This window comes from Chrysemys picta, chromosome 7 (genome assembly GCF_011386835.1).
Source record: "Chrysemys picta bellii isolate R12L10 chromosome 7, ASM1138683v2, whole genome shotgun sequence".
In the NCBI taxonomy this organism is placed as follows: domain Eukaryota; kingdom Metazoa; phylum Chordata; order Testudines; family Emydidae; genus Chrysemys; species Chrysemys picta.
Window position 1 is genome coordinate 18,617,671 of NC_088797.1, and position 26,674 is coordinate 18,644,344.

The 26,674-nt window shown below is 43.5% G+C and overlaps 1 protein-coding gene across 3 annotated transcripts in view; it reads right to left on the bottom strand.

The window, feature by feature from the left end:
• The window catches only part of PLXND1 (plexin D1), a 131,905-nt gene that overhangs the window by 91,636 nt on the left and 13,595 nt on the right, over positions 1-26,674 (bottom strand). For all 3 annotated transcript variants that reach the window (XR_010589033.1, XR_010589034.1, XM_024105001.3), the window contains exons 2-6: positions 9,802-9,978; positions 6,012-6,143; positions 3,712-3,812; positions 2,775-2,904; positions 499-673 (exon numbers count right to left, since the gene is read on the bottom strand). Coding sequence is in view for 1 of the 3 variants with exons in the window: in XM_024105001.3 (XP_023960769.2) it covers positions 499-673; positions 2,775-2,904; positions 3,712-3,812; positions 6,012-6,143; positions 9,802-9,978 (715 nt within the window). In the remaining 2 variants the exon portion in view is untranslated. The remainder of the gene's footprint in view (positions 1-498; positions 674-2,774; positions 2,905-3,711; positions 3,813-6,011; positions 6,144-9,801; positions 9,979-26,674) is intronic.

Here is a 26,674-nt window from a genome sequence, read left to right on the forward strand (position 1 = left end):
CTGTCTCAGACCACACTTCACTTCTTCTTTTGGATTTTTTTTTCTGAAATGTAGTTTTGAAAGGAAAGTAAAATAGTAATGATTAGAAATACCAATAATGCTGTTATTTATAAAGAGCTTAAACTTGTAGATTTCTGTACTCATTAAAAGAAAATTAATAAACAAATTTTATCTAGGCAACATAAGCAAAACCCAATAAGCTACATACCTGAACTGGTTTTTCCATTCCACCAGTAACAATAGATGGATTCGAAAATACTGATTGACAACTCATGCTAGGATGGTAAAAAGATTTCAGGAACTTCCAGCAGTGATTAGAATGTGACATTTCATATACTAGAGAAGCTCCTCAGCTTTCCTTTTTTCCCAATGCTTTCTATAAATAGTATTATTTGCAAAAAAATGACCTTTAGCCCCAGAATCAATACAACAATTAAGCAAATTAATTCCATAAAAGAAGTTTTGGAATGTAAGTTGAGCCCATTTTCCATTACATACCTTGATTGGGTGGGAATGCGGGATATTTCTCTCTTGGAAGAAAATTACAATAAATAAAAGAGTTTACATCATTTCCAGGGACTCTGGCGACAGTGTAGATATTATTTCCATAATCACAAGACATCTCCATTCCACTGAGGCTCGGGATGTTCCCATTTATTTGGATGATCATGCCCTTAAATTTGGACAAAAAGTTCAATTATTGCCATAGAAAGTGATTTACAGAGTTGGACAAGGTGATGGAAGCATATAGACTAACCAGTTCAGCAAAAATGTCCACTGACAGCTGATTTTTTCAATATTTATTTTGTCATATGCGTCACATGGTGTACAAGAAATTGCTACAGTAATACACCTTTGTCACTATAGAGTTCCATTGTTTCCGTAAGTAAATATATAGGGTATGTTTATAGTTTGACACTCAGAACTAGCCATGTGCTTTATTCAGATGGTCGTCCAAACACAAAGCCAATGTAAGAGCCCCACTACACAAATCTGAACTGCTCCCTTCCATTTGGAATGTGCCACCTAGCCCACTCCAACCTAAGCACCTTACTGGTTCTATCCCCGTCTTGTCTTGGAGCACACCTCTTCCCTTTGCAGCAGCAGCTCCTTGTGGAACTTCAAATACCACCAGGGTGGGATTATGCCCATGAAACAACAAAAGGAGAGTGGGGCAAACCAACTCTGGATCTGAAATTCTTGAACTTTGGGGAAATTCTAGTCTGTAGCCAAACCTTCAGGCCGATGACTAGCTGTGTTATAGGCTCATAGTGAGAAGACCCTTCTGCCCCAATAAGGAGTCCATGTGATCTTGATGCCCTCCACCCCACCTGGGAGAGAGGAGCCTCATAGGAGCTCAAGGAAAGGGGGCAGGGTAGCTGCTTTAACTTACTGAAGTGTATATTAAAAGGGCCATTCCAGCTGAAGGGCTAGTGGTGACTGGTGGAGAAAATATAGCTCTGCACTCCTCCAAAGGGAACTTCAAATGCATTTTTGGTGGTTTATTTTTTGTTGTGAAACTTTTTGCCTAAGCAGATGCAGGAATTGAAGGTTTTGAGGTACTGGCTTTTCTTTTGTACATGATCTTAAAATAAAACCCCAAAGACTAAGTTATCTGCAGTTGTGACTCCACGGCACAGTCAATAGGGTTTGCCAGCAGATCATTTGGCCACAAGCCTCTGCTTCAAAAGAGCCAAATGAGAGTTTTCTGTGGCTTTGTGGATAGGACTGTGGGTCCCAGTTCTGCCAGACCCAGACCCTGAACTGAACATCTCCCCTGAGCTCTGGGGAAGTTTGGAGATGCAACCAAACTCTGAGATTCACACCAATCTCTAAACTTAACTAAAATACAAGTTTGCTGCCGATTCAACACTGTGATGAAAACTAAGTACATAGTCAGTGACCCTCTAACCCAGCTGTTTCCAGCCACTGAGAAGCAGTACCAGATGTGGTGTTTGAGGTTTTAGGGACTGGTACGCTGGGTTCCCTCTCCCCACCTGTGCTGGGCACTGGTCCATTTTGCTGCCTGCTTCCCACTCAGTAGCTCATTCCAACACACTGGAGCTGATCAAAGTTTTTTAAATGAAAAAGATTTTTTGTTGTTGAAAAATTCCCCTTTTTCAAAACCAAAACTTTTTCCATAAAACCTATGACATTATCAAAAAGTTTAGCAAATGTTTTCATTTACCAGAAACTTGGTTTTTGGTAAAGAAACCATTTTGATACGAATTTCAAAAATAGTTGATTTTGATATAAATGTTGGTTAAAAAAAATATTAAAAATGTCATGAAAAACAGATGAGTTAATTTAGAACCCCAGGAAAGGGAACAAAAAAAAAATTTTTTTTAATTGTTTTTCCTATTTTTTTAATGGTAAAATTTTCAAAAGCATTCAAGTGACTTAGGAGACTAAGTCCCATTTTCAAAAGTGACATAAAGGCATTTCGGAGCCCAAGCCCTATTGATTTTCAATGAGACTTAGGATCCTTTTGAAAATGGGACTTCTGTGCTTTTGAAAATTTTGCCACAGCTCTGTAATACACAATGGGGCTTGGGCTGCTCCAATGACCAGTCTCACCACTGAATGGGAAGCAGTGGACAGTAGCTGGTACCAGCTAGAGCATATGAGGTGGGAGTCTGGCAAACTGGTATTATTGCCCCCCAAATGTTTGGAACCATTATTCTAGCTAGAGCAATGACATCTGTGGGCTCCGAGAACAGATGGTGACCTGTGGCCTACAGCACTTTATTAACCTGTATCCACATTAGATGTACCTTGTCGTCATTGTCGATATTAATTTCCAATGGCGTGATTGTCATTGAAGGACACTGCTGCACTCCCTCACTCGCACTCGTCCAGAAATTTGGCTCAGTGGAATTAATACACTCGTGCTGCAGAGAACACCTGAAACAAACAGAGGCACAACTTATGATGGGATGCCTATTGAAATATGGATAAAACTGTTGTGACAATTACGAAGAAGGTCCTGTAGAAATCTGGAGACTGCCTCCCATTTCTCCAACTTCTGTATATCAGTCTATTGTGCTACTGCTATTGTTAATGGGTACAGTTGTCATGATATCAGCACACCACTCCTGTTAGCATCAATGGGAAATATGTGTATGTGAGGGAGAGAGATTAGATCGCAATGACTGAGTGCAGAACAAGAGAGAAATAGCTGTACATGTGTGTTTGGTCAAAAATCCTGGACCTGATTTGGGAAGACAGAGTCTAATTTTGCGGCCTGATTTCTGGGTATGCGTTGAATTGTGCCCACAAGTAACTGCAGCTGCCAATGACTGGCCTAAGCTTTCTTACTAGCCGTTTGCATTCACAGTCAAGTGATTGGTTTCAGAGTGGTAGCTGTGTTAGTCTGTATCATTAAAAACAACGAGGAGTCCTTGTGGCACCTTAGAGACTAACAAATTTATTTATTTATTGATTAGATGACTAACACATCTTCTTTGCATTCACAATTAGCTGTAGTCATAAAAATGCAGATGCAATTAAGTGTAAGCAAAAAAGTACACTCTCACAGATTGAGACTTGGTTGAAACATCTTTAAAAGGATTGCCCTGTATTTGGTAAAATTGGGAAAGATCAGGCAAAGGTTGTAAGCTAGCATAGCTGTGCAGCAAACCATCAATCTGCTGAAACTCTGAGGAAGAGGTCCAAAGACAATCACCCAGGAGAAGATACAAGAAGTTCTACCTGGTCTCCATTGTACACCATCCACAATAAGCATCAGCTGCAGCCAGGCACTCCGTACATGTTGTATACTGGTCACAGGCAGCCACCTTCACACGGGTCATCTGTGCAACAAGCAAAACCCAAGGTCACTATCATTCCCAAGGTATCCAAATGTTTTCAGATGCCACAAAAAAACCCAAACTCTATGGTGTGTGTGCACTTCTTGACAACGGAAAGGAAACCTCTAGCTGACACTAATGAGGTACTGATGAGATACACGTGGTGAAACACTTTGAATAATAGACTAGATAATGTATTAGGAAATGTACTAAGAGGGAACAATCCTGGACTTTTCCATTACTCCAATTTATGGTTCTGTGAGTAATGGGAGCACTAGGTGCAAACAGAAGACTATATGTCTCTGTTTCTTGTTAGCCAGCATCTTCGGCATAACTGCAAGATAAGGGACAGCAACATTACTAAAATATAAAACCCCTTTGATGGTTTAGATGGGACCAGTTTTTGTCACCATTTCACCACACATTGCTTGGGTCATGATAAGTGTGAGAATCTCAAGATTTCATACTTGCCAGACCCCTTCTAGAAGGGGGTGAACAATGTTTGTCTATTTATGAAGTGACCAGAATTTACCTAGGAATACAAAATCATTCACATGTAGGGAAATATGATTCCTGGAATAGCAAGTAGGACAGCAGTACCTCTGGTGACTTGCTCTGTAAGAACCACTTGGAAGGGGAGAATGCAGTCATTTGTATGCTTTCTTTCCTAGATTTTTAAATACTTGGAAAAGAAGACTGCGTGGAACTTGGTAATTTAGAGACTGACAATGCAAAGTGCTGAGAGCCCTCAGTTCCCAAAAGGTACTCAGCATCTCAAACAACCAGTCATCTGGGCCAGTTTCTCCTCTCCTTATCATCAAACACATGCTGTGCACAGCTTCCACACATGCTTGTCAAGATTCCCAACATGTAAATTCCATTGGCAAAAGGAACTGATCTGGCCTAATTTAAAGGAAAGGGCCAAGCTATCTGATCTGAAGTACTGCACATGGGGTTTTAGTCAGCCCAGGATAAAGTTCACAGCAGGTATCTTTCTGTGCTCCAAAGTGTTTGTGAGGCGTTTAAAAGGTCTGAGATATTAGCTAGACAGAGACCCTGGGAGAGTTATGTGAAATGATAATGGCCAGTCTGCAGGGAATTACTGCTGGAAATTATAAATACAACATATAAAATTAGTGGTTGTGCGTCTGTTTCAACAAATTAAAATGTAATTCAGGACAGACCACCACAGCTTGGAGCAAGAACTGAACTCTATTCCTCCTCAGTTGTTCACTTAATAGAAGGCAAGGAGAGACCATTTGTTTCTTCCTGCTGCGGAATTTTCAGGCCTCTCCAAAGAGAGAGCCTTCCACGCTGGATAGTGCCCTCCTATGAGATGAGGTGTGTGAATTTTTAGGTATAGTGAAACCTGCCCTGAGGACCAGCTCCAACAGGCAAACCATTTTCTTGTGTGACCCTTTAAAAGTATCCCCAAAATTTCTAGTACAATGTTATCCAGCTTTCAGATAAAGACCAACATCTTCTTATTTTTGCCAGCCCTGTAGGTAATTCCTTAAGGCATGTTTCACTGTAGCTTTCACCTTTAGTTGCATAGAGATGGGTGAACCAGTTCAGATAACAGGAATCAACCTGAACCCTGGCCCCAAACTCCAAATACTCATTATGAGGTTTGGAAAAGTTTGGGAAACTTTTTTATTCATTTTCACTAAGGGTGAAGCTGACATGAATCATGCATCCAACCCCCCTGAAACTTGGGAAAGTTCAGATCCAGAACTAAACTTTGCAGCTGGATCTGGTCTCAGTAACGGGTCAACGCAAACCTCCAGATCCAAATACCCCCAAATTTGGTGATATTTGGATCTGAACTTTGAGGCTAGGACCTCTCTCTAGTTTTCATGTCCCTCTGCATTTCCAAGTTCTGTTCAGAAGTGCCCATACCAAAACTTTAGACAGAAGGCTATTCTCACAATATTTTTAGCCTGGCCAGAAGGAAATGGTACCAGAAATCTTGCAAAGAAGTTTGTTCCTATGTGACTTCCAGCCCAGCTACATAGACCCAAAAGGTATGGATGGTTCTGAAAAGATTTGATCTAAACTTTGGAGTGATTCCTAACCTTTACAAGTCTGTGCATTACTGGTATTAAAAGAATATTTCTGCTCCTCTCTGTTCCTTAAGCCAATGCTGATTGTAAATATCATATGAATGCACTTTGACAAATGTATGGAGAACAGAAGTCCTACCTGATAGGAAGTCATGAGATAGAGGTAGCTGGAATCAGAAGGATCAAACTGCATGATGGGATGAACGGATTCCCCATAAGCCACTGAAACTGACTTCCTGCTAATAATCTTCGTGGCACTGTTCAGATTAATCTATATAGTGAGAAAGAACCATTTGTTGAGATCAAACATTGTTATGGGGGAGATGTTTTTCTCACTCTTTTTATAAACTCAGAAGTAAAATGGTAACTAATAATGCCTTATATTTTCACATCAGCTTTAATCCCAAAGTGCTTCATAAACTGCACAAACACAGCACCACTGAAATGCAGCCACCACTGGGGTGGAGGGAAGCAACTCTGCCTGCAACACAGAACACTTGTGAGGGGAAGGGAAATACTGGTTGGTGAAGGGCAAACCCCATCTCTGATGGGAAATGCTATGGGATCTTTTGACATGATCTCCATTTTTAATGTCTCAAGCCAAAGACTCCTACTTAGCAAGCTGCATGGAACTCTTTTTTTCTGCCATGAAAGGGTGAAAATCCTGCCACCGCAATGACTTACAGGACCTAATTCCGATCTCACACTGATGTTATGTCAGTCTAATTCAGATCATCTCAATGGAGTTAGTCCTGATTTAAACCAGCATAAATAAATTCAAAATTAGGTCTTCAGACATATACAGGCAAATTCATTGTTATCATTATTATCATCATCATCATCATATTGGAAAATTATTTTATTTCCAAATCTTTATTGAAACAGTTATGCTCAGAAAAGTATTATTTGTATGGCAGCAGCATTCAGAGGCCCGATTCAGGTTGAAGCCCCATTATGCTAGACATTGTACATATACATTGAAAGCTACTAACTAAATAGATAAGAAACATGGAAGAGAAGAAATATTATCATCTCCATTTTACACATGGGGTCGAGAAAGATTAATGACATCCTGAAGTCACACTAGAAGTCTACAGATAGGAACTTAACCCAGATATCCTGACTCCCAGTTCGGTGCCTTAATCACAACACCATCCTTCCTCTCTTCCAGCTAATTTCCCCCCTGCCCCTACAAGCTTGGCTGTTCCTAGTGTTTTTCTTCACAAGATATCTCTCTCTGTGGGGCCTGATGCCTCACAGGCCTTGCTACACTAGCCTTTTTGCCCTTAAAAAATTCCCACCAATGCTAAGCACTGGTGTAGCTCCACCAATGAAAGCATTGGCAGGAGACCCAGTACAGACAAGGCTGCCAACAGTGTTACCATTGTGTAACCCTCAGAGCAGGGCTGGGTGACATGGTGGTAATAATGCTGATGGACAGCAGTCTAGCTACCTAGTCTAGAGCTTCCCCTATTGCAGCTATGCTTGTGTTAGCAACAGAGGGAAATTTTTAGGGAAAAGGATAGTGTAGATACAGCCATGGGGAGCTCTTATGCTTTTGGACTGGAGCTGACTAGACCTAACCTGGTCTCACTTCTGAGTAATTCTGCAAAAATACCTCTGCATCTGTGTACTGGGTTCCAGCACCTGACATCAGGATGACTTAGCAGAAAATCCCTGTATCCCAGGGAGGGTGCTAGGCTCTGCCATGCTTTTACACTACACTGTAAGCTTAGCAGCTTTGAAAGCATTATTTTTCCATTAACAACTCTCTTGATTGTGGCACAGATAATGGTCCCTATGATATGCCATCCGATCCTGCAGTATGTTTGATTCCCCATGTGACTGGCAGCCATCATTGCTGCTGGGGGAGCTGGTCAAACACTAGTTCTGCCCTCCTGCCGTCTTTTCTTGGACAGCAAAGATCTGAATTATAACCTACACAAAATATTCTGTATGCCATGCCAAGTAACAAAGAGCCCTGAAGGTACAAAGGCTTCTGGTTACGCAGCTGTGTTGCAGAATTAAATTATAGCTATCTGAGCAAATTATCCCAGTCAAGGGTAGTCAGGAGCCTCTCTCTAATGGACGTTCAACAGATAAGGCTGCTTTCTATGATACGATAATGGAAGCAGAACTGTTAATACTGTGTGAACGGGAGCTGCATGTGGGATGTGTTTTCACCCTTGGCCCTGTGCACCTGGCTATGACGTCAATTGCCTACCACCCTGTTGGATTACCTCCCCCTCTAGGCAAAAATGAAACCAGAGAGCTTCTCTGAGATCTTTCCCACTTTTCTGCCAGAAGCACTTGGAAGCAATGAGAGAAATTGGATTCATTTTCTCTTCTCCAAGTATTTTGATCCAATATTCCAAATTATGTATTATTAGCTCCGGGCTGAGATAAAGCAGATTCCAGCCATGTCTCTCCTAGATGGTCTTTTTCTACTCTATGGGCTTACTGAGGCAGGGACTTTAATGAACTGCTGTGATTGGCTGGAACGTAAACCTTCCTTTGGCAAACTCTAAGCATTGAGGTTATTGAAACCTTGGCCCTGCACCTTGGCTCTTGACTGAGGCTAGTGCATTGCCCTACATTGCCTTCAGTGCATTGTTTCAACAGAGACACAATATTACATGCATGGATTCACACCTGCTTCAGAATTTAGCATTGGGGAATGATCACTCAGTGATTCTTCAGTCTATAAGGAGCTTTTAAAAACCATCAAATCAAGGGAAGAATTTATTAGGACACTGCTAATAAAAAAATGCTGTAAAATAGCATTTCAACTGCAGTCTTTTGTTTCTACAGTATATTACGGTAAAAACAACACAATCACATTGTAGCCTTAAATACTGATTAACAGATACCAATTACCAGGCAATGTATATCATTGTATAGATTAAAGTAACATCCAGTTACTTCTTTATTACAGAATGAAAGCCTGTGCTCAGAGCGAGCTTGTCAAATGATATTTTTTTTCTATTACTGTGAATACAGTAATGGATAAATGGGCTGTATTGAAAGTCCGAATGACTGAACTCTTTATTCTCAGTGCAGTTACAGCGTGGGCAGCACCAGTGCACACTTCCTTCACATTGCCGTGTTAACGTGCCTCAGCCCTGCATGGGAAGGGCCACTTGTCAGGGTCCAATAGTCCTCTCGTTCAGCTGAGGCTGCCAACAAAGGTGCCATGTGATGGTGGTTTGTGCAAGATGGACACCTCTCTACTGCAAACTGGACTGGGACTGACAACTTATTTCACACAGGCCACCGAACGGTTCTGAGATGATCAACAATAACAACACTTTTCTAGTGCCTTTCACCCAGGGATCACCATTTGCCCACATTACCCAATTTCCCTGCAGCCAGCTCTGGGGTGGAATATTTCAGCTAGTTAACAGCGCACAGTGATGTGACAACATTTGTAGGATGGGAAGCAAATGCAATGTATCCAGCTGAAACTGCCAGGGGAATTTAGGTAGGCAGTGTGCAACTTCAAGTTGGCATTTAACTAGGACACAAGTAGTAACAACCCCATTCTTATGAAAAATGTCATGAGATATTTAATGACCACAAGAGGTCAAAAACTCTGTTTTATGCCTCATCTGCAAGAAGACACTTCCAGTAGCACACTGCCCCATACTATTATGTGGGGTGAATCACTAAAACCACTTCCTGTTGCATCTAGGAGCAACCTGGTAGTCACCCATCCAAGAAATGAGCCAACACCCCTGCTTATTTTGGGAGGCCTGCAGAACTACACACTGTGAGGTGGTACAGCAACAGCCTTCAGTTACTGCCATCCTGAGTACTATACAAACCAATGGTCCGAGAGGTGAAAGGCTCCAAACCCCACCACCCATCCCTGAACCATCAACTCCCTTCAGTGCTTCATTCTTATCTCTCTAGTAACATGCTAATTTTACCTTCAGGAGTCTTCCATTTGCTGTGCCCAGAAACACAACGGTGTAGTTATTGACACTGGAAACGGCCACCGAGGTGAGGCCCTGGTATTTGAACACTGGTGTTGCCTTTATGGGTTGCAGGATGGCCAAAGGGTGTTGGAGATGGGCTGCTCCACAGTCTAATTGCTCTGGCTGAAGCTGAAAAGAAAATTCATGTCAAAGCGTGGCAACAAAATAAAATACTTCTCGCTGAGAATATACCCTCTGAACAAAACAACCCATTGAGGGTTCTATGCCTTACCATGGGATAGTAAATAGTAAATAGTAAATATTAGTGAGTAGTTACAATTGAGAAAATGGCTGTAATAGTGGCACCTTCTTACTCATTAGATCTGCTCTCTGGGGGCCAAATCCTGACCACTGCACAGGCTCAAGAAAGAGAGCTTTGTGCTACAGGGCTTCATAGGAGCTGAGGGAAGAGAATCCTTCTGCCCATACTGCAGGGCATCAACAGAGTCGCTTGGAGATCACCACTACAGCTTCAGGTCTCCACAAGTGTCTAAGGCCTCTGCATTCCCTACATCCACTTGCCAGAGCCTTATTCCTGAACCTACTATGCAATCCCCTGTGGTAATAATATGGAAAGAGTCCCATGGTACTCAGGAGAGCAGAGTTCCCTGTCCAGCCTCTGCATGATTGGGATGTCAGTTCCATGGACTTTGAGACCTCTAACATCCCTCCGCAGCTCACAGCATTTGTCCCTGAGGGTATGTTTACACTACAATGTAAGCCCAGGGTTAGCAGAACTCAAGTTACCAGTCCCAAGGTTTTTTAATTTAGGGCTTGAGCGTCTATACTCATTTGTAACCCCAGGTTAGGCATTGTTGAACCCTGGGGTTTGCCATTGTGGAATGTATTGAATCATTCAGACCTGAAGACAGCTGGCAACCAATTGCAATTTTTTCTCTTTTTCTTTAAAATGAAAGGGTAGTCAGGATTGTTTTTAAATAGAGTGACCCTGAATAGCATTTTCATATGAGCAAACTTCGCTGAGATTGAGGGCTGTAAACTCAGGGCCCAATCCTGCTCCTACTGAAGTCAAGGGCAAAGTTTACACTGATTTTAATGGACTGGATTTTGATACCCCTAATCATGTTTAATAGTACATCACTCCATGAATGGCCCATTGACTTCAATGGGACTATCTGTGGAGTAAGGTGCTGCTCACTGTCAGTACGGATGTCAGAAGCTGAATCGGGCCCAAGGCTACAGTGGCACAGATAGGCCGCAGGATACTGGAATGACAAAATTAGATCAGAGCAGAGAGAGTGAAGATTTTAATTCTTAAGGGTTCCTGATGGTCCTATGACAGCCCAAGGGGATACTGGAGTCCTGGGCAAGGAATTTTCTAGCATCCTCCTTCGTCTGAGTCCAGAGAGAACAAGCAGCTGACAATAGTTAGATTGAAAAATACTTTTACAAAAAATTCACTTCCCTTGCACTCTGTCTGCAAAGCTTGTTATCCTCTATGATCTTTATAGTTCCTCTTTGTTTTGCTGTCCCATAGGCCAGAGAGACTTGCTGCTTTAAACTGAGTGTGTGGGAAATCCATCCACGTAGTTTAAGAGTCTTACACAACTCAGCTACTTCTCATCAACCCCCACATGCTGCCTGGCTGGGGTGGCTGCCTAACCACAACATGGCAAAAAGCCCTGCAAGGAGAGGAATCAGCGTTGGAACTTCTTGGCTCAGGGATACTGAGTGGGGAGGAGGGGGCGGCTGGCAGTGAAGCGGTGCTGAAGGAGCACACAATGAACTGGAGGACAGGCTGGGTCACAGAGGGATCAGAGACAATCCAGGTCAGGGACTGGGTTGCTTGTCACTGATGGATCCCCATTGCTCTCTATCCCTCTGAATGGCTCCAGGCAATATGACTTTATGGCTAGAATGAGGTTTGGGGACAGGGTTAGTGGCAGAGGGAAGGACTGCATAGGCGCCGACTTCCCCTCTTTCACGTGTGCGCTCGACCCCCCCCCTCTGCCCCTGGTCCCACCCCCACTCCACCCTTTCCATGAGGTCCCGCCCCGTCCCACTTTTTCCCACCCCTTCCCTGCCCCCATTCCAACTCCTTCCCCAAAGTCCCCGCCCCAACTCTGCCTCCTCCCTGCCAATATTTCAATTCCTTCCCCAAATCCCCACCCCCGCCTCTTCCCAGCCTCCTCCCCTGAGCACGCCACGTTCCCGCTCCTCCCCCCCTCCCAGAGCGTGCTAACGGTGCCAAACAGCTGTTTGGTGGCAGCCGGGCGGGAAACACTGGGAGGTAGGCAGACGAGGTGGGGCGGGGTGGGGAGGGGAGCTTGGTTGCCAGTGGGTGCAGAGCACCCACTAATTCTTCCCCGTGGGTGCTCCAGCCCTGGAGCACCCACGGAGTCAGTGCCTATGTGGTGAGCCAGGTGGAACAGCTCCAGGGACCCTGGGGAGAACACACAGGAGCTGCTACATCCTCTCAAAGGCACAAAGCATGCCCCTGCCTCCTGCACTGACAGCACAGGTGTGTACAGTTGCAGAAAGGGACGGCCAGGCCACTAGCCATGCTTCTTGCGCCTCAGCCACGCCCCCTCTGGGGCACGGATTACCTCATGCTGCCTTGCCTGCCATCCCCAGGGCTCAGGTAGTGCAAGAACTAGCTGCCCCTTGCAAGTGGAATATTGCCAGACCCAAGCATTCCAAAACCATGAGTCAATCTCTAAAAAAATCATGAGACTGACTTAAAAATAATAAATTTGGGTCATTATATTTACCTCCTGGTTCAAAAGCCTTTGCGGAGCAATGTTTTTAACTTTTTTTCCACAACCACAATGGGTAGAAACTTTCAATTAAAAAAAAAGTAGCTATGATTCACCCAACATAGCATGACTCCAGGAGCTGGGGCTTTCAGTGAAACCAGAAATAACACAAGAGTTGGCTACACCTTCCAAAGGATTGGGAAACGACTCCCCTGCACTTTCCCTCTGCCATTGTGCAGGTGGACACGAGCAGCCACAATGTAGTCTTTCCTGATGCCCAAAACAATGCTGGGCTGGGGTGGCCAGCACCATACATGATAATTGGAGAGCGGTGAGTCAGTGACTTGGCACCACTGCCCACCACAACTAGCCTGTCAGAGAGTTAAGGCAGGGGGGAATCCCACCTCTTCATGACACCTTGTGAAACACAGCCCACACTTCCCCACCCTGGCCTAAAGCTTTGAGTTGGACATCCCTAAACCAGGAGAGACTTGCCCATGTTACAGCTTTTGCTACAAAACCTCAGCTGCCAGGATTACAAAACTTTTGGCAAGCAAGGGCCCAACACCCAAGTCTAGCATCAGCCCAGCTCCCTTGAGTTCGGAGTCCGGGGATCCCCCCATTATAGCTCCATGCAGAAACCACACTGAACTGTGGTTTCAACTGATAAGGGTGGCATTTTCAATGGAATTTCACTTTGACCTTTCAGGTCTGGTTGAACCTTACACGAAAAGCGACACTCGAGTGGAGTAAAGGCCAAGGGGCTGGATCTACAATAGGTTAAGACCAGATCTGCGCAAACCAGAGATAGACCAAAACCAGGGACTTTAAGTTGCCCTACTCCACAAAGACAAAAATTTGGTGGTTCAGATTAATTGGAAACTAAAACTGAAACCTGGGCCTGATTTTTCCTCGTTTTGCACCTTGTGTCATTGATTACAGCTGTGCAAAGTGGGTGTGGAATGCTCCCATTCTGATTTGTTAGTGCTTTACTCTCAAATAACAATAAGATGAGCAAAGGCAGGGAACAATCGGCTCCATATATGGTTTTGTTTTTGCCTAATTGGAATTTGGCCACCTGGACCCATCTGTAGAGCAAGCCAACACAGCTAAATTCCCCCAGCTTCACCAACGTTGCTCTCGGAGGCTCTTTCTCTGCCACACAATACCAGTATTTGGAGGCCTGGCAGGGTTTACACAGGTTGCCTGGTTCCTCCAACACATGTCCAAGATTTATGGCCTTTTTCCCTCTGACTCCTGAGTGATTCTTCTTACAATTTCTTCCCTGACAATGTGGATGGATTTGACAGCATTCAAATGTCACAACAGCAACGCTGTTAAAAATTTACCTGGAGACTCCCCCCCAGAGGCTTTTATGCAATGCCCTGGCTGCACCTAAAGCCTTTTGAATGAATGGTATGTTTCTACAGCCATTATAATGTCATCTGTGATGTCATTTCCATTGCTCATGTTGACGCAAGAAGCCATTGAAATGCCACCTCTGCCGCTCACTGGTATGTGGCTATATATGACACCCTAACAACAGCAGGAAGGGTGCAGATATGTATGGGGGTGACCTCCAGCTGTTACAGTAGCCTAAAAGAAGAAGAATCAAGGTCCCAGTTCTGCAAAGTACTTAAGCACGTGGCTAACTTTAAGCTTGGGAACAGTCCCATTGACTTCAATAGGGTTACTTACACGTTTAAAGCTGGACATGTGTTTAACTACCTTACTGAACTGGGTCCTAAATGCAAACAACTCCTTCAGAATAACACCAGGTGGTGCTGATTTAAACAGACCAAATACAGGGGTCTGAAGATGCCTCTCTCTTATTAGCATACTGTTTGGGCCTAACAAACTGCAGCTCATTCAGCGCTGTCTATCAGGATCTCAAATCTGAATGGAACTCTATACATACACGAATCTCAATAGCCGCAATATGTTGGGTTAAAGAAAAAAGCAACTTTACAAGTGCATTACACTTTGCTTCTTTGGCAGTTTATTACCATTATTTTATTACGAGATCCTTACTGCCAGTGTAAGGAGCTGCTCGTGCCCCATAGCAAATGTTGACAATCAGCCTGTTTAGGAACATTCCTGCCTGAAGAGTGTATCTTTACTGTAGATTAATTCCTTTGGCTTTATTAACAGAAATGGGCCCAAACCAGATCTCTGGGTCTGATCACCCTCCAACTTTGGAGGTATTCAAATTCCCAATCCTGCTTTGCTTCTGGGCCCATCTCTAGATGCTAAGGGCCAAATCCTGAGCCTATCATGCATGCTGAGTAACTAGGCTGCGTGGGCAGGGGTCTCTGTGGAGCTAGGGTTGCCAATTTTGGTTGGATATATTTCTGGAGGTTTCATCACATGACATAACCTTTAATTAAAGATTAATCTTTAATTCCTGGAGACTCCAGGACAATCCTGGAGGGTTGACAACCTACGTGGAGCTAAGGAGGGAAGGAATACTCTCTCCAGGGAAGGGAGAGGCAGAAGTGCCCTCTGCAGCAGCTGCCTCAGCCCTTCAGTAACTTCTACAGCTCCTACACCCACTGCTACCTAGCTGGAATCTACAGTCACAGATCTAGTGCTTCCCATGTATAGCTGTGCAGTAGGGCATAGGCAGCACAGCACCCACAAGGCTGGAATGGATTCTCTAGGGACTCGGGAGCAGTCTGTTCTTTGGTCATTCCAAGTGCCAGGTCAGGAATCCCGAGCAGAGCAATTCTATGGCGAAGACCTACAGTGTTGTCCATGCACACGTCACTCACAGGAGAATATTCCCTTCTTGAATAATCCAGGGAAATCTTAAATCGCTGTCCACACAGAGTAAAAGGCTTGCAAACATTTTCTAGTATTCATCTCCACATTGCTGCTCACAAGTTTATGGCCACACGCTACAGACTAAGTTTTGTCCAAGAAAACCAACATGATACTTGGTTCTCCCTCCCCCACTGGCAGACACCACGGGTTCACTAGCTTTGTTGGTCACCTCAGACAGGAAGTAACAAAGCCTGATCTGAAAAACTTTTCTGCTGGAGCATGTGCCAAAAAAGGGGGCAACATATACTCAGAGTTATGGTGCAGTTTGTGAGCGACCAAGCAGAAGGGATGAAGTGCTGCAAATGTGAATGATTTTGCTCAATGTATTTTGCATTTTTACACCATTAGGTTCTGTTAAAAAAATCTCAGCAAAATCTCCTAAAAAGTGTTTAGATTTCTCCCTGAAACTAGACAACACAATTCCCTTTTAATATGCAGAGAATATGACAAGCCATTCATTTTTCCCTATTTAATAGTCCCTTCTATGTTCAGCCAAACTTTTACCAAAATGTATCTGACTAGATACATGTATTTGTCATTGTGATAGTAATTATCCTTAGATTTTTCATCCTCAAAGCTCTTTACAAATATTAACTACCCAGAGTTCTTTACTCAGAAGTGTGGTAATCCTCATGTTACAGATGGGGAAACTGAGGCACAGGGCAGTTAAGTGATTTGACCAAGGCCCCAGAAGGAGTCAGACACACACCTCTTCAGAGAAGCAGTCCACTAATATGATAGGTACCTCTATTCTTGCAAAGATCACCCACTCCCAATTAGAAGGATTTCAGTCTTTCCTCTTGCACATTGCAGAGCAGAGTAGAAGATCCTTTCTCTTCTGTGTCTACATCTTTGTAAATCATAAGTTGCTGAGCTAAGATAGTTGCCAAGTGGTTAATGGTAAACAGGATGTGGGCATTCTAATATAGACAGAAGTTTATTTGGATTTGCACACATCCTTCCTCCCTAAAACACCTTTCTTCAGATTACATCATCTCCTCCAAAGGGAAGCCATCAGGGACAGGAAGTGTTCCCCTTACTTGGATTCTAGGGTGGGGTCATCCCTTCCGTTTTGCAGTCTGTAAAGTGCAGTACCAAGATGTATTTTAGCTTTGTTATTTTATGATAAACTGGAAGTGACCAAGTTACATCCTTCTCAGTGAAATATCACTTTAGCTACTTGAATCACACTCACGCAAACACTTAAGTCATGAATACAGGGGTAAAAGTGATTTTAGGTACAGCATGGGCCAAATTCTACTCTCAGTTATACAAGAGTGACTAGAGGGTAGGGGCCCTGAACACAGAATTTGTTTCAATATCTACAATATTTTATCTTTTACCTATCATAACAAATCTGCGACCATTTGTATTTCATCACTGTCTCTGCTATACACCAGGGCCACTCAGAAATTCACAGGAATAGTATGGATAGAACTTGGATCCTTCAGCTCCAAAACACAGCACCCTGCCACTTGAACTAAAGGAAAATCTCCACTATCAGTTAACAGTATGGGACCTATGATACATGCCCAGCTAACCAGCTCTGTTTCCATCCAATTGAGGACAGAGGTACAACACACATATATTCTCTCCAGCAGGGCTTTTACAATAGGTATTTTCACTATTATTCACAAATGGTACAAATTGACTCAAGTCCTAAATAAAGTCTAAGAGGAGGTTTAGTTAGATTAGCTCTTGAGTATGATCTCAAAAAGAAAGATAAAAGATTTAAAATCCTAACTCATCTAAAACTACAAACTATTATATGTCATAAATTCAGTTCTTCTTTATCTCAACCTTAAAATCGGCCATGAACTGAAAAATGATTTACCAAAGTTTCCATCACAACTATTTCATCCCCAAGAGCTCTGAATGAGAAGCTAGATTGCAGGATGTCAGCTTCGGAAGGAAGTCTGCTGGAAACAGAGGGAGGAAGAGGATTGGTGAGGCAACACTCAGGAAACCCATGAAATGTACTGATTTTTGTTTCCTGTGTTTGTGACCTTAAAAATAGTTCTTGTGCAACTTGAAATGCCGGGTTTATGAATCAAAACCAGGCTGCAGCTTGAAAAACCTGCATGCTTCTGCTTAAGCAAGGCTTCTTCTTCCTTTGCCTCTGAAAGCATTAGAGTGGAACAGTAAGTGGACACAGCGTCTAACTCCCTCATGCATCTTATCAGAGTGGATTAAACTGCTGGCTTCTAACATGCCTGGAGTCCTGGGAAAATGACACAGCGAACATCAGATAATCCGCTCCAACTTGTTGATTTGTGGGACTTACAATCATCTTCAGAGGCTCAATATTTGGCAGTTGCCCCTACACAACCGACATTTTCAGGCCATTAATTCTGTGATAAAAGGGCTGTAGCTTTATCTCTGGCCTTTCTTAATGTAAACCATTAGCTTTTATTAAAGTTTAGGTATAACTCAGGAAGAGCTATGATATGCAGAGAGAACATTCCAAATAATTTGGGAATCGTCTGGGGAGAACAGAGGACTATGAATTCGAGCTAAAAAATACACTCCAGGGAAATACTCTTCTTCCAGGAGTTGTAGATACTAAAGCAAAATGGGCAAAATGAGGGATACTTGCGGGCAGAGTCAGCCACATTACAAAAACAAAAAACACAAGCTCTCCTCTGTTTACAGCAAACCCAGACCCAGCCACAGAGTTCTTCCCAGGAGCAGTCTATTCATTATGGAGGGCTCTCAGTAAGGCTAGCATTTTTTACACACAATCAAGTGTTTATCTGCTGGAGTGTTGCAACCTGAGCTGTCAAAAATCAGGCTTTTAGGACGCCTGGATGAAAATGTAATCCTCAGAAGAGGACTTTACTGCTCAGGGTGCGTCTACACTACAAGCCCTACAATGGCACAGCTGTAGTGCTGTAGTGCAGACACTTGCGACCTTGATGGAAGAGGGTTTTCCATCGCTGTAGTAAACTCACCCCGTGGAGAGGCTGTAGCTAGGTCAATGGAAAAGTCTTCTGTCAACCTAGCGGTGACTACACAGGGGGTTAGGTCATCTTAACTACATCTTTCAGTGGGATGAATTTTTCACAGCCTTAGTGAGGGGTCAACCTAAGTTTTATGTGTAGGCTATGGCAACCTAACCAGCCACCTCTGAATGTAGCGCTGCAGCACAAGGAAGCATGATCAGAAAGCTGGTGTAACGTCCCACCAGTTTTGGTCTGAAAAAACTGGAGACAAGTCACCATGCCCGCTCAACCATTTGATGCATTTATGACGTTCATTCCAGCTCAGGTTGAAAACCGCTGATAAAAAACTGAATTTCTCCAAGAATCGGTGAACAGAAAATAACCATCCCCCACCCTTTCACAAGAACAACAAATTTCCTCTAAAAGGACGTTAAATGGAACTTGCGCCCAGTTCACACTATTTACTAAGAATATGTCTTCCCTTGGAGCTGGGGCTGTGATTCCCAGCTCCAGGAGCCAGACTGCACTACCTCTCATCAAGCTAGCATGATTAAAATAGCCACAGCAGCGCAAGCAGCGGGAGGGACTAGCTGCCTTGAGAACTTGCCTAGCATCTCCAACAGGTAAGTATTTAGGGCAGCTAAGGTCTGAAGGAATACATACCTTCCTGCTGCTGCAGCTATGTTCCATTTTTAGTGCGCTAGTTCAATGAGAGCTTGCACGAGTACGTCTCCTCGAGCTGGGAATTACACCCCAGCTCAAAGTGCAGACAAATGCTTGAATTGTAAGCTCCTCGGGCCTGGGACTGTCTTTCTGTGGTTTTGTGTGTATGTTCGTACAGCGCCTAGCACAGTTTGGTCCTGGACTATGATTGGGGTCCCTAGGTACTCCCATAATACAAATAATCAATCAATAATAAATAACTGTCCACTGTCAATTCCAGCTGGATCACTTCCTCTCCATGGGTCACTTCTCAATCATCATAGTCTTTTTTGTGTGTGTGTGTGTGTGGGGGGGGGTGTCTGCACGCCTACCAGTGAGCCAGATCCTTGGCTGGTGTAAATCAGCATAATTCCGTTGATGTCAATGGAGTTATGCCAATTTACACCAACTGAGATCTGATCCAGCGTTGCAACTCAGTGTCCAAATAATAAAGGAGAGCACTATGAGAAGCTGTTAGGAGCATTTTAATAAACATTTGTGTTTATTCCATGCCTTTTGAAACAACTGATCTCTGCTCAAGTCTAGGCAGTTACAGTTCAGAGAAACATGAAGCAATGCTTCTAGGATGCAAGTTTTAATACTGAAAGAGCTGTAGGGGATAGGTCAGTAGCTCTAGGGAAGCAGGAGGGAATGTAAATGAAACCACATGAAATCTCAATTGCTGATTTCTACCCTGGATAAAATCATTCTGCTAAGTACTGTAGATCCTTCTGCTATAAATCCCCAAGGAAAAGACCCTTGCCAATACTCATTCTTCCCAATAAAGGGAACTGTCCTCAATTTTTATCATCACATAGTTGTTCCAGATGGAGAACAAGGGGTTAATTCTAGTTAAACATTGATCCAAAAAAATGCCATAACATCCAATTAATGAATGGTCTAAAGCCACATTTGCTAAATTGCTGCAAAGCCAACTGCTGGAAAGTTGGCAGATTGAAAGACAGGTGGTTTAAAACCTAAAAAAAAAAAAAAAAAAAAATACCCACAGTTGGATCTAGAGAGAGATTTTGGGAGTAGTCACTCCATGCTTCATATCTGTCATTGGTTTGTTTTAAACAGTTTTGCCTCCAGCGCTTACATCTTAATAGATTTAGGCCTGATTCTGATCTCAAGAATCTTAATGGACTTTTTAGGCCTGATTCTAATCTCATGTACACCAGTTTTGCACTAGTGTGTAACTCTATTGTCTTCAGCAGAGTGACTCCTGTTTAATACAGATGACAGTGAAGTCAGAATTGGGCCCATAGTCTCCAGCATTTTGTTTCACAATGGATTACGATGTGGAGTTTTGAGCACATAAATCCAAAGCATCAAATACTGCCACATCTTTTTTAGGCTGACGGGATTTACCTTTTTGTGCCAGCTGTGCTTGTGCTAGAATGAATGGCCCACATGCTTGGGAGTGTCCAGCACACAGCTTGGCTAAGACTTGAGAAGGGGAGCAGAGGTGAAATTAGACTACATTTTTCTGCCCCACCAGTTCTGGAGGCAGCTGGGAGCTAAACCAATAAACTCATGCTGGCTGGTAATGACCCTGAATGTTGGGGGGTAGGTAGCATAAAGCCAGCTGTGCCCGCTTTAGCCCCCGGGGGATTCCACTATGGAAAGGGAATCAACCCCGCTTGGCTGCGTGAGCCAGTGTTTTGGCCATTTCTGCACAACTGGAGCAGTGCAAAGAGGACAGAACAGGACCAAGGATCTGGAACAATGACCAGCTTTGCCAGGAACATCACTGGGCCTGTGAGTTTTTTCAGTGAAATTCTAGACATTTTTAATATAGAAAACACCAGTGTCCTTAGCTGGCCACCTCTTTATGTAAAACAAACAGGGTCCCGTTCCCCCCCCCCCCCACACACACACACACACTTAGAATAAAACCTGGACTCAGCAGGACTCCCCACTGAGAAGCAAGAGTGCCGCAGTCACTCATTTAAATTGGGAGTTTCTAGACCCAAGTCAGGAGAGCTAATGGCTCACTGAATGGATGTAATTGCGCATGAAAAATCATTAACAGATTTCCTCTGTCAGACCCTGATGACTCATCATTTTGTTTACAAGTGAGCATTCACTGTACCAAAGCCAATGACATCAAGCAGAATAGAAGCATCAGTTGAAAGGGAAGAATAACCACTACATCAGTTCACCAACTCTTTCCATCTGCCGTAACGGACTCATGTAATCCTCATGCTGAAAACGGACCCTTCAGCTTCCATAGAGCTTCTCAAGTTTAGGATTTCTTTCTTTCTCCTCTCTTCAGTTTTCATTTTCTTGAGAGCTTCTTCTCCACTGATAAAACCCTTCTTTCCCTCTTTTGACTCACACTCATTTCAGGTCAAACCCTGAAGTTCTTTCTTAATGGTTTCAGTGGGAGCTTGCCTGACTAAAACTGAGGGAGGATTTCAGGATATGGTCCTTAGATTCAAGTAAGCCGAGCAAACAGAGAGCAAAGCTGAGAGTGAGGAGCAGCAATCTCAGTTAGGTATTTTGTAGAGGGATGCAAAACATTCTGGAGTTGAATAAGTCACCAGCCATCATTTTTTCCAATCAAAGTATTTTAGTTGAATGATGACTCTTTGGACAATAAAAGAGGCAAGATTGCAGGAGGCCTTTCGTGATCAGCTCTGGGATACCCACATCTAGTCGGTAGTTTTGCCATTTATAGACGTTCGGTATTTGCTGACAAAAGAAACAATGCTTAAGAACTGTTTGTTTGAAGAATAATTAATAAAGTTGCCAAAACTAATAGGCTGTCTTTATTGCTCAGCACTCATAGCAGACCATGAGGGTGCCCCCAAAGTAAGCAGGGAATGCACTGGGTGAAAATGAAATCTTCTAAATTGCCTCACCAGGTGAGGGAAGATGGTCCACTGGTTAGGCTGAGATTCAGGAGAGCTGGGTTCAATTCCCTACTCTGCCACACACTTCTTTTGGGACTTTGGGCAAGTCACTTAGCTTTTCTGTGCCTCTGTTTACCATCCATAAAATGGGGATAATGGCACTGCCTTACCTCACTAGGGTGCTATAATGATAAATACATTAAAGACTGGGAGGTGCTTGGACACTATGGCGATGGAGGCCAGATACATACCTTAGACAGATAGCCATGCCTTGAACTGGGATTCAGGGCCAGAACCTGCACTAATGACCAGAGCCCATCCACTCCCCTAAACCAACAAGCTATCCTGGGGCAAGATTTCTAAGTAGAGAAAAATCAAGGGCAATCTCTAAATATCTCTCATCGCCAATTTCAGACCAGATTAAGCAGCTGCAACTTTGTTGATTTCAGTAACAGCTGCATCCACCCTTAGGGTATGTCTACACAGCAAAGAAAAACGCATGGCTGGCCCATGTCAGCAGACTTGGGCTGCGGAGCTGTTTCACTGCTGTGTACATTTCTGGGCTCGGGCTGGAGCCTGGGCTCTGAGACCCTGCGGGGTGGGAGGGTCCCAAAGCACGGGCTCCAACCCGAGCCCAGAAGTGTACCCAGCAATGACACAGCCCCACCACTCCAGCTCTGCAAGCCCGAGTTGGCTGGCACGGGCCAACTGCGGGTTTTTCTTTGCTGTGTAGACATACCTTAAGTATCTGAATTTGACGCTCAGACTAACACTGGAGAACCAGGAGAATGCTTGATCACATGAGGCCAAAATCTTCCAGTGAGTAGAGACCTTTAGATACTGTCTATTGACTGTTCTAAAACAGGGAATGATTTTATCTCCTACTGTCCAAAATACTGATTTCATCTAGGAGGGAACCCAAAGCTGGGACAGAAAATGTCCGTAAACTCTTGGGTGGCACAGTGGAAAATGGCAGATCCCATCAAGGCTTATTCAAGATGTTATAGTACATGAGCTGAACTGGAGAGTGCAGTGAGACAATGGAAACAAGTGCAACGATTGTATGAAAACCACACAAAATCTCCAATAGCTGGTGCAGTAAGGTTAGGGCGCAGGCATCACCCAAACTGCAATAGCTTAAATGAATAAAGTACCAAGGTAGCAGAAATCCACCAACCAGGAGGCCTTTCTATTAGAGGTGTTTTGTATTTAAAACATAAAGGCATGTGGAGGCCTATTGACGCCTGAGAAAGGAGGAAGAACAGAGCCCTTCCCACCACCAACCTTACATTATTTCTTTAATGCAAGACAGTCTCCTCCACCATCTTTTCTCACGGGAATTGGTTAGAATCCCAACTACCCATCAATCGCACAAGTCTCAAACACTTTATAAGTGACTCTAGAGTTATCTTAGCAGGGAGGCACGCTAACCCAGACACTTCCACCGGTTCTGGAGGATTTTAGCAAAGCAGTTCCTCTTAAAGTCAAGGGGAGTCATGTGGTTAAAACCCAGCGACAAGCTCTGACAGTGTAGGTGCCTGCATTTCTAAAGACAGTGTTCAAAGCAGGCCTGAGTATGGCGCTAGCACAGAAGCTCCATGTTAGCACATGACCACCATTGATCTGAATTTCTGTTTCTTTAAAAGAAAGGTCTTTCGTTATTTCCCTTGAAGGAGAAAAACGTGATCCAAAGACTAAACGTAAAGAGAGGTGAATGTTAATTTGAGAGTCTTATGGGACCTGTTCTGCACAGCTCTCTCCCCGCGTTACCATGAAACTCATATGCCCCTCTACTCCCCCGCTCAAGCCTGGACTGCAACTGCAACATTACACGAGATCTCCCCTCTCCAAGTACTGCTAAGGTCCAAGGGTGTTGTCAGGGCAGGTGTTTTATGTTGCAAAGGAGCTGGGGGAATGGACGTCATCTATATGTAATGAAGTAGTGAAGTTATTAATGCTGGAAAATTTTTAAAAAATGCCTGCCCTCTACAGAAACTCCACATCCTTCATGCTGCTAGGAAGAGTGGTCAAGCTTATTATGTTAGTCTTCATCCTGTGTTAAATTTAATACTTCTAGATTATACAATCAAATCCCTGAAGAATGGGCAAGATGAAGGACTAAAGAATAACAGGCTCCAAAGAGACCATCCTAGTCAAAATAGTGTATATTTAAGCAATGAGATCCTGTATGTCCTTTAAAAATCACCCCTCTTGGAAATGCTGTTCTTCTGCCTGTGTTCTCCTGGGAGCAGAGAATATATCAGTCCAAGAGTGTCTCATTCCAAGGGTATTCACACTAGTTTTGAAAGCTATACTAAAATGTCCTTCTTGAAATTGTTTGGAATAAGACGTCTGATCTGTTCAGACTATATTTTGTTAGCTGCTATTTCCTCAGGAGAGTCCCCCTTGCACCACTCAAGCTGTGTTTCTCATTTATGTTTAGCTTTGGCAACAGATTTCAAAATATTCTAACTCCTTCCCAGAGGCAGGAATTGTGGATTGACAATAAATTTGGCTCCTCAATCTTCAGAGGTTATTTTCTTAATACACTACTACTAATACTTAGCACTTCACATCTTCAAAGTGCTTTGGAAGCATTTCAGTGCGGATCTGCTCTGAAAAATGGCCATTAACAAATACTTTGCACATGCTTAGTCAAATCTGCTTAGTCTAGTAACAAAGAGGCATTTTACTCATCAGCCCTGTAGAACAACAAAGTTATGGGGAACGAGCAGCATTCTCTTCCTTTTTGTTTATTGAATTCCAATAGTTCCCCCTGTGCAAACCAATTGAAGACAACTGTACTGCACAAGTGTTACTGAGGACATAGTTTGCTGTGCAGAACTTTTACTACGGATGTTAATGTCCAAGAAGGAAACCACTCAGCTTTACTCTCAGATCCCAGGGGAGTTTTCAGGTCTGATAGGGGAAAAAATTCTTTTACTTGCTAACTGAGTCATAGAGTTTAAGGTCAGAAGAGACCACCAGATCATCTAGCCTGACCTCCTGTATATAGGTCACAAACAGCACCCCACACCCACACACTAAACCCAACAACCAAAATTCAACCAAAGTATTACAGCCGACAGGAGACTAGACTTTTACTGGCAGAGAATAGGAGGGACCAAGGTGTACTAGTGCCCAAGGCCCCCACAACTGAGGCCCCCACAATGGCAGGGAAATGATTAAGTGTGATATACCCAGATAATCCTGGCAAGTGAACAACACTCACATGCTACAGAGGAAGGCAACTCCCATACCAAGGCAACTCCCATACCAAGGTCATTTCTAATCCGACCTGGGGGAAAATTCCTTCCCAACCCAACATATGACAATCAGTTAGACCCTGACTATGTGAGCAAGAACCAGCCAAGCATCTGAGACAGAGACTACTCAGTGCCACCTCAGAGCTCTGGCCCTCCCTCTCCAACATCCCATCTTCAGCCATGGCCATCCCACAACAACAAAAAACAGAATACACTGGGGGAGGGGCACTCTCTTCCTGACCCCTGCAGGTGGCTGGCTGAAACTTTGAAGCATGAGCTTTTAGGAACATAAGACACAAACTGAAAGTGAGCCCTGTTGAGCCCTGTCCCATATCATCACAAGTTACCCCATCATTCAGTTGTGCACACACTTGATATGTAAATCACTGAAACAAGAAACATGAAATCCAATTATGCCTCTTCTATAAAGTCACTTGGTAGAGTACAACTGAAAGGGCTCAAAAGGTCAAACCCTGCACTTTAAGAGCCAAACCCTGCTTAACTTACTTTGGGACAACTCCCATTGACTCAGTCCTAACACCTCTATCTTAACACACCTCTAAAGAAGGTGATATTAGCCCCATGCTAAATATTGAGAAAACTCAGACAGAGAGATTAAATGGCTTAACTAGGGCCACAATGAATAAGAAAAGCCACCAGAATTAGAACTCAAGAATACATAGCTCCCAGCCCTGCCCTCAATCCACTACATTACTCTTCCTTCTCCTCTTACAGAAGGCATCTGTACAAGACAAATGACATTCTCCAGACTGTCAGGAGTAACAAGGCTGATTAGCTCTGTAGTTATATAAATCCAAATCAAGGAAAAATCACTGACCTCACTGGATTCAGCAGTTGGAGATCTATTTTACCAAGTCATGATGATGTAAAGTACTTTTTTCTCTACTTTCTCAGTACACACTTTGCCCTGCCGTCTCTAAGTTTTGTGGAAACAGATGTTTCCAAGAGTGTCTGGAAAGATCTAGTAAATATATTAAAATCCACTGGGTGTTGTAGTGGTACCAAACCACAATTAAAATAAAAATCAAATTAGCATCATGAGGTGCATAGGAGGTAACGTTAAATTTCATATTCTCCCCAAAACTTTAAAACTTAACAGCAATGAGAGTCTTAATAGAGAGCAATTATTTCAGTGCAGATCTTGTTAACAAACTGCGTAAGAGTGACTCGCTGCAGTTCAGAAACTCGAGAAGGGAATATATCTAGTCGCAAACATGGCCCAACTTTCCCTCCCTTTCATTTGTTGCAACCCAGTGGGAAGAACTTGATTCAAAACACAGGAAAAAAAAAATAATTATTAAAAAAAGGGTGTCTACATCAGTTGTTCTCTAAATGGGGATGCTTCTTCCAGTTAGCTGGGATCTAACCGAAAGCTACCGCCCATTTAACCTCTGACACCTGTTTGTGAAAACATTATCTAGATCAGGGGTGGGCAAACTACGGCCCATGGGCCACATCCAGCCTGTCGGACCTTTTCATCCGGCCCTCGAGCTCCC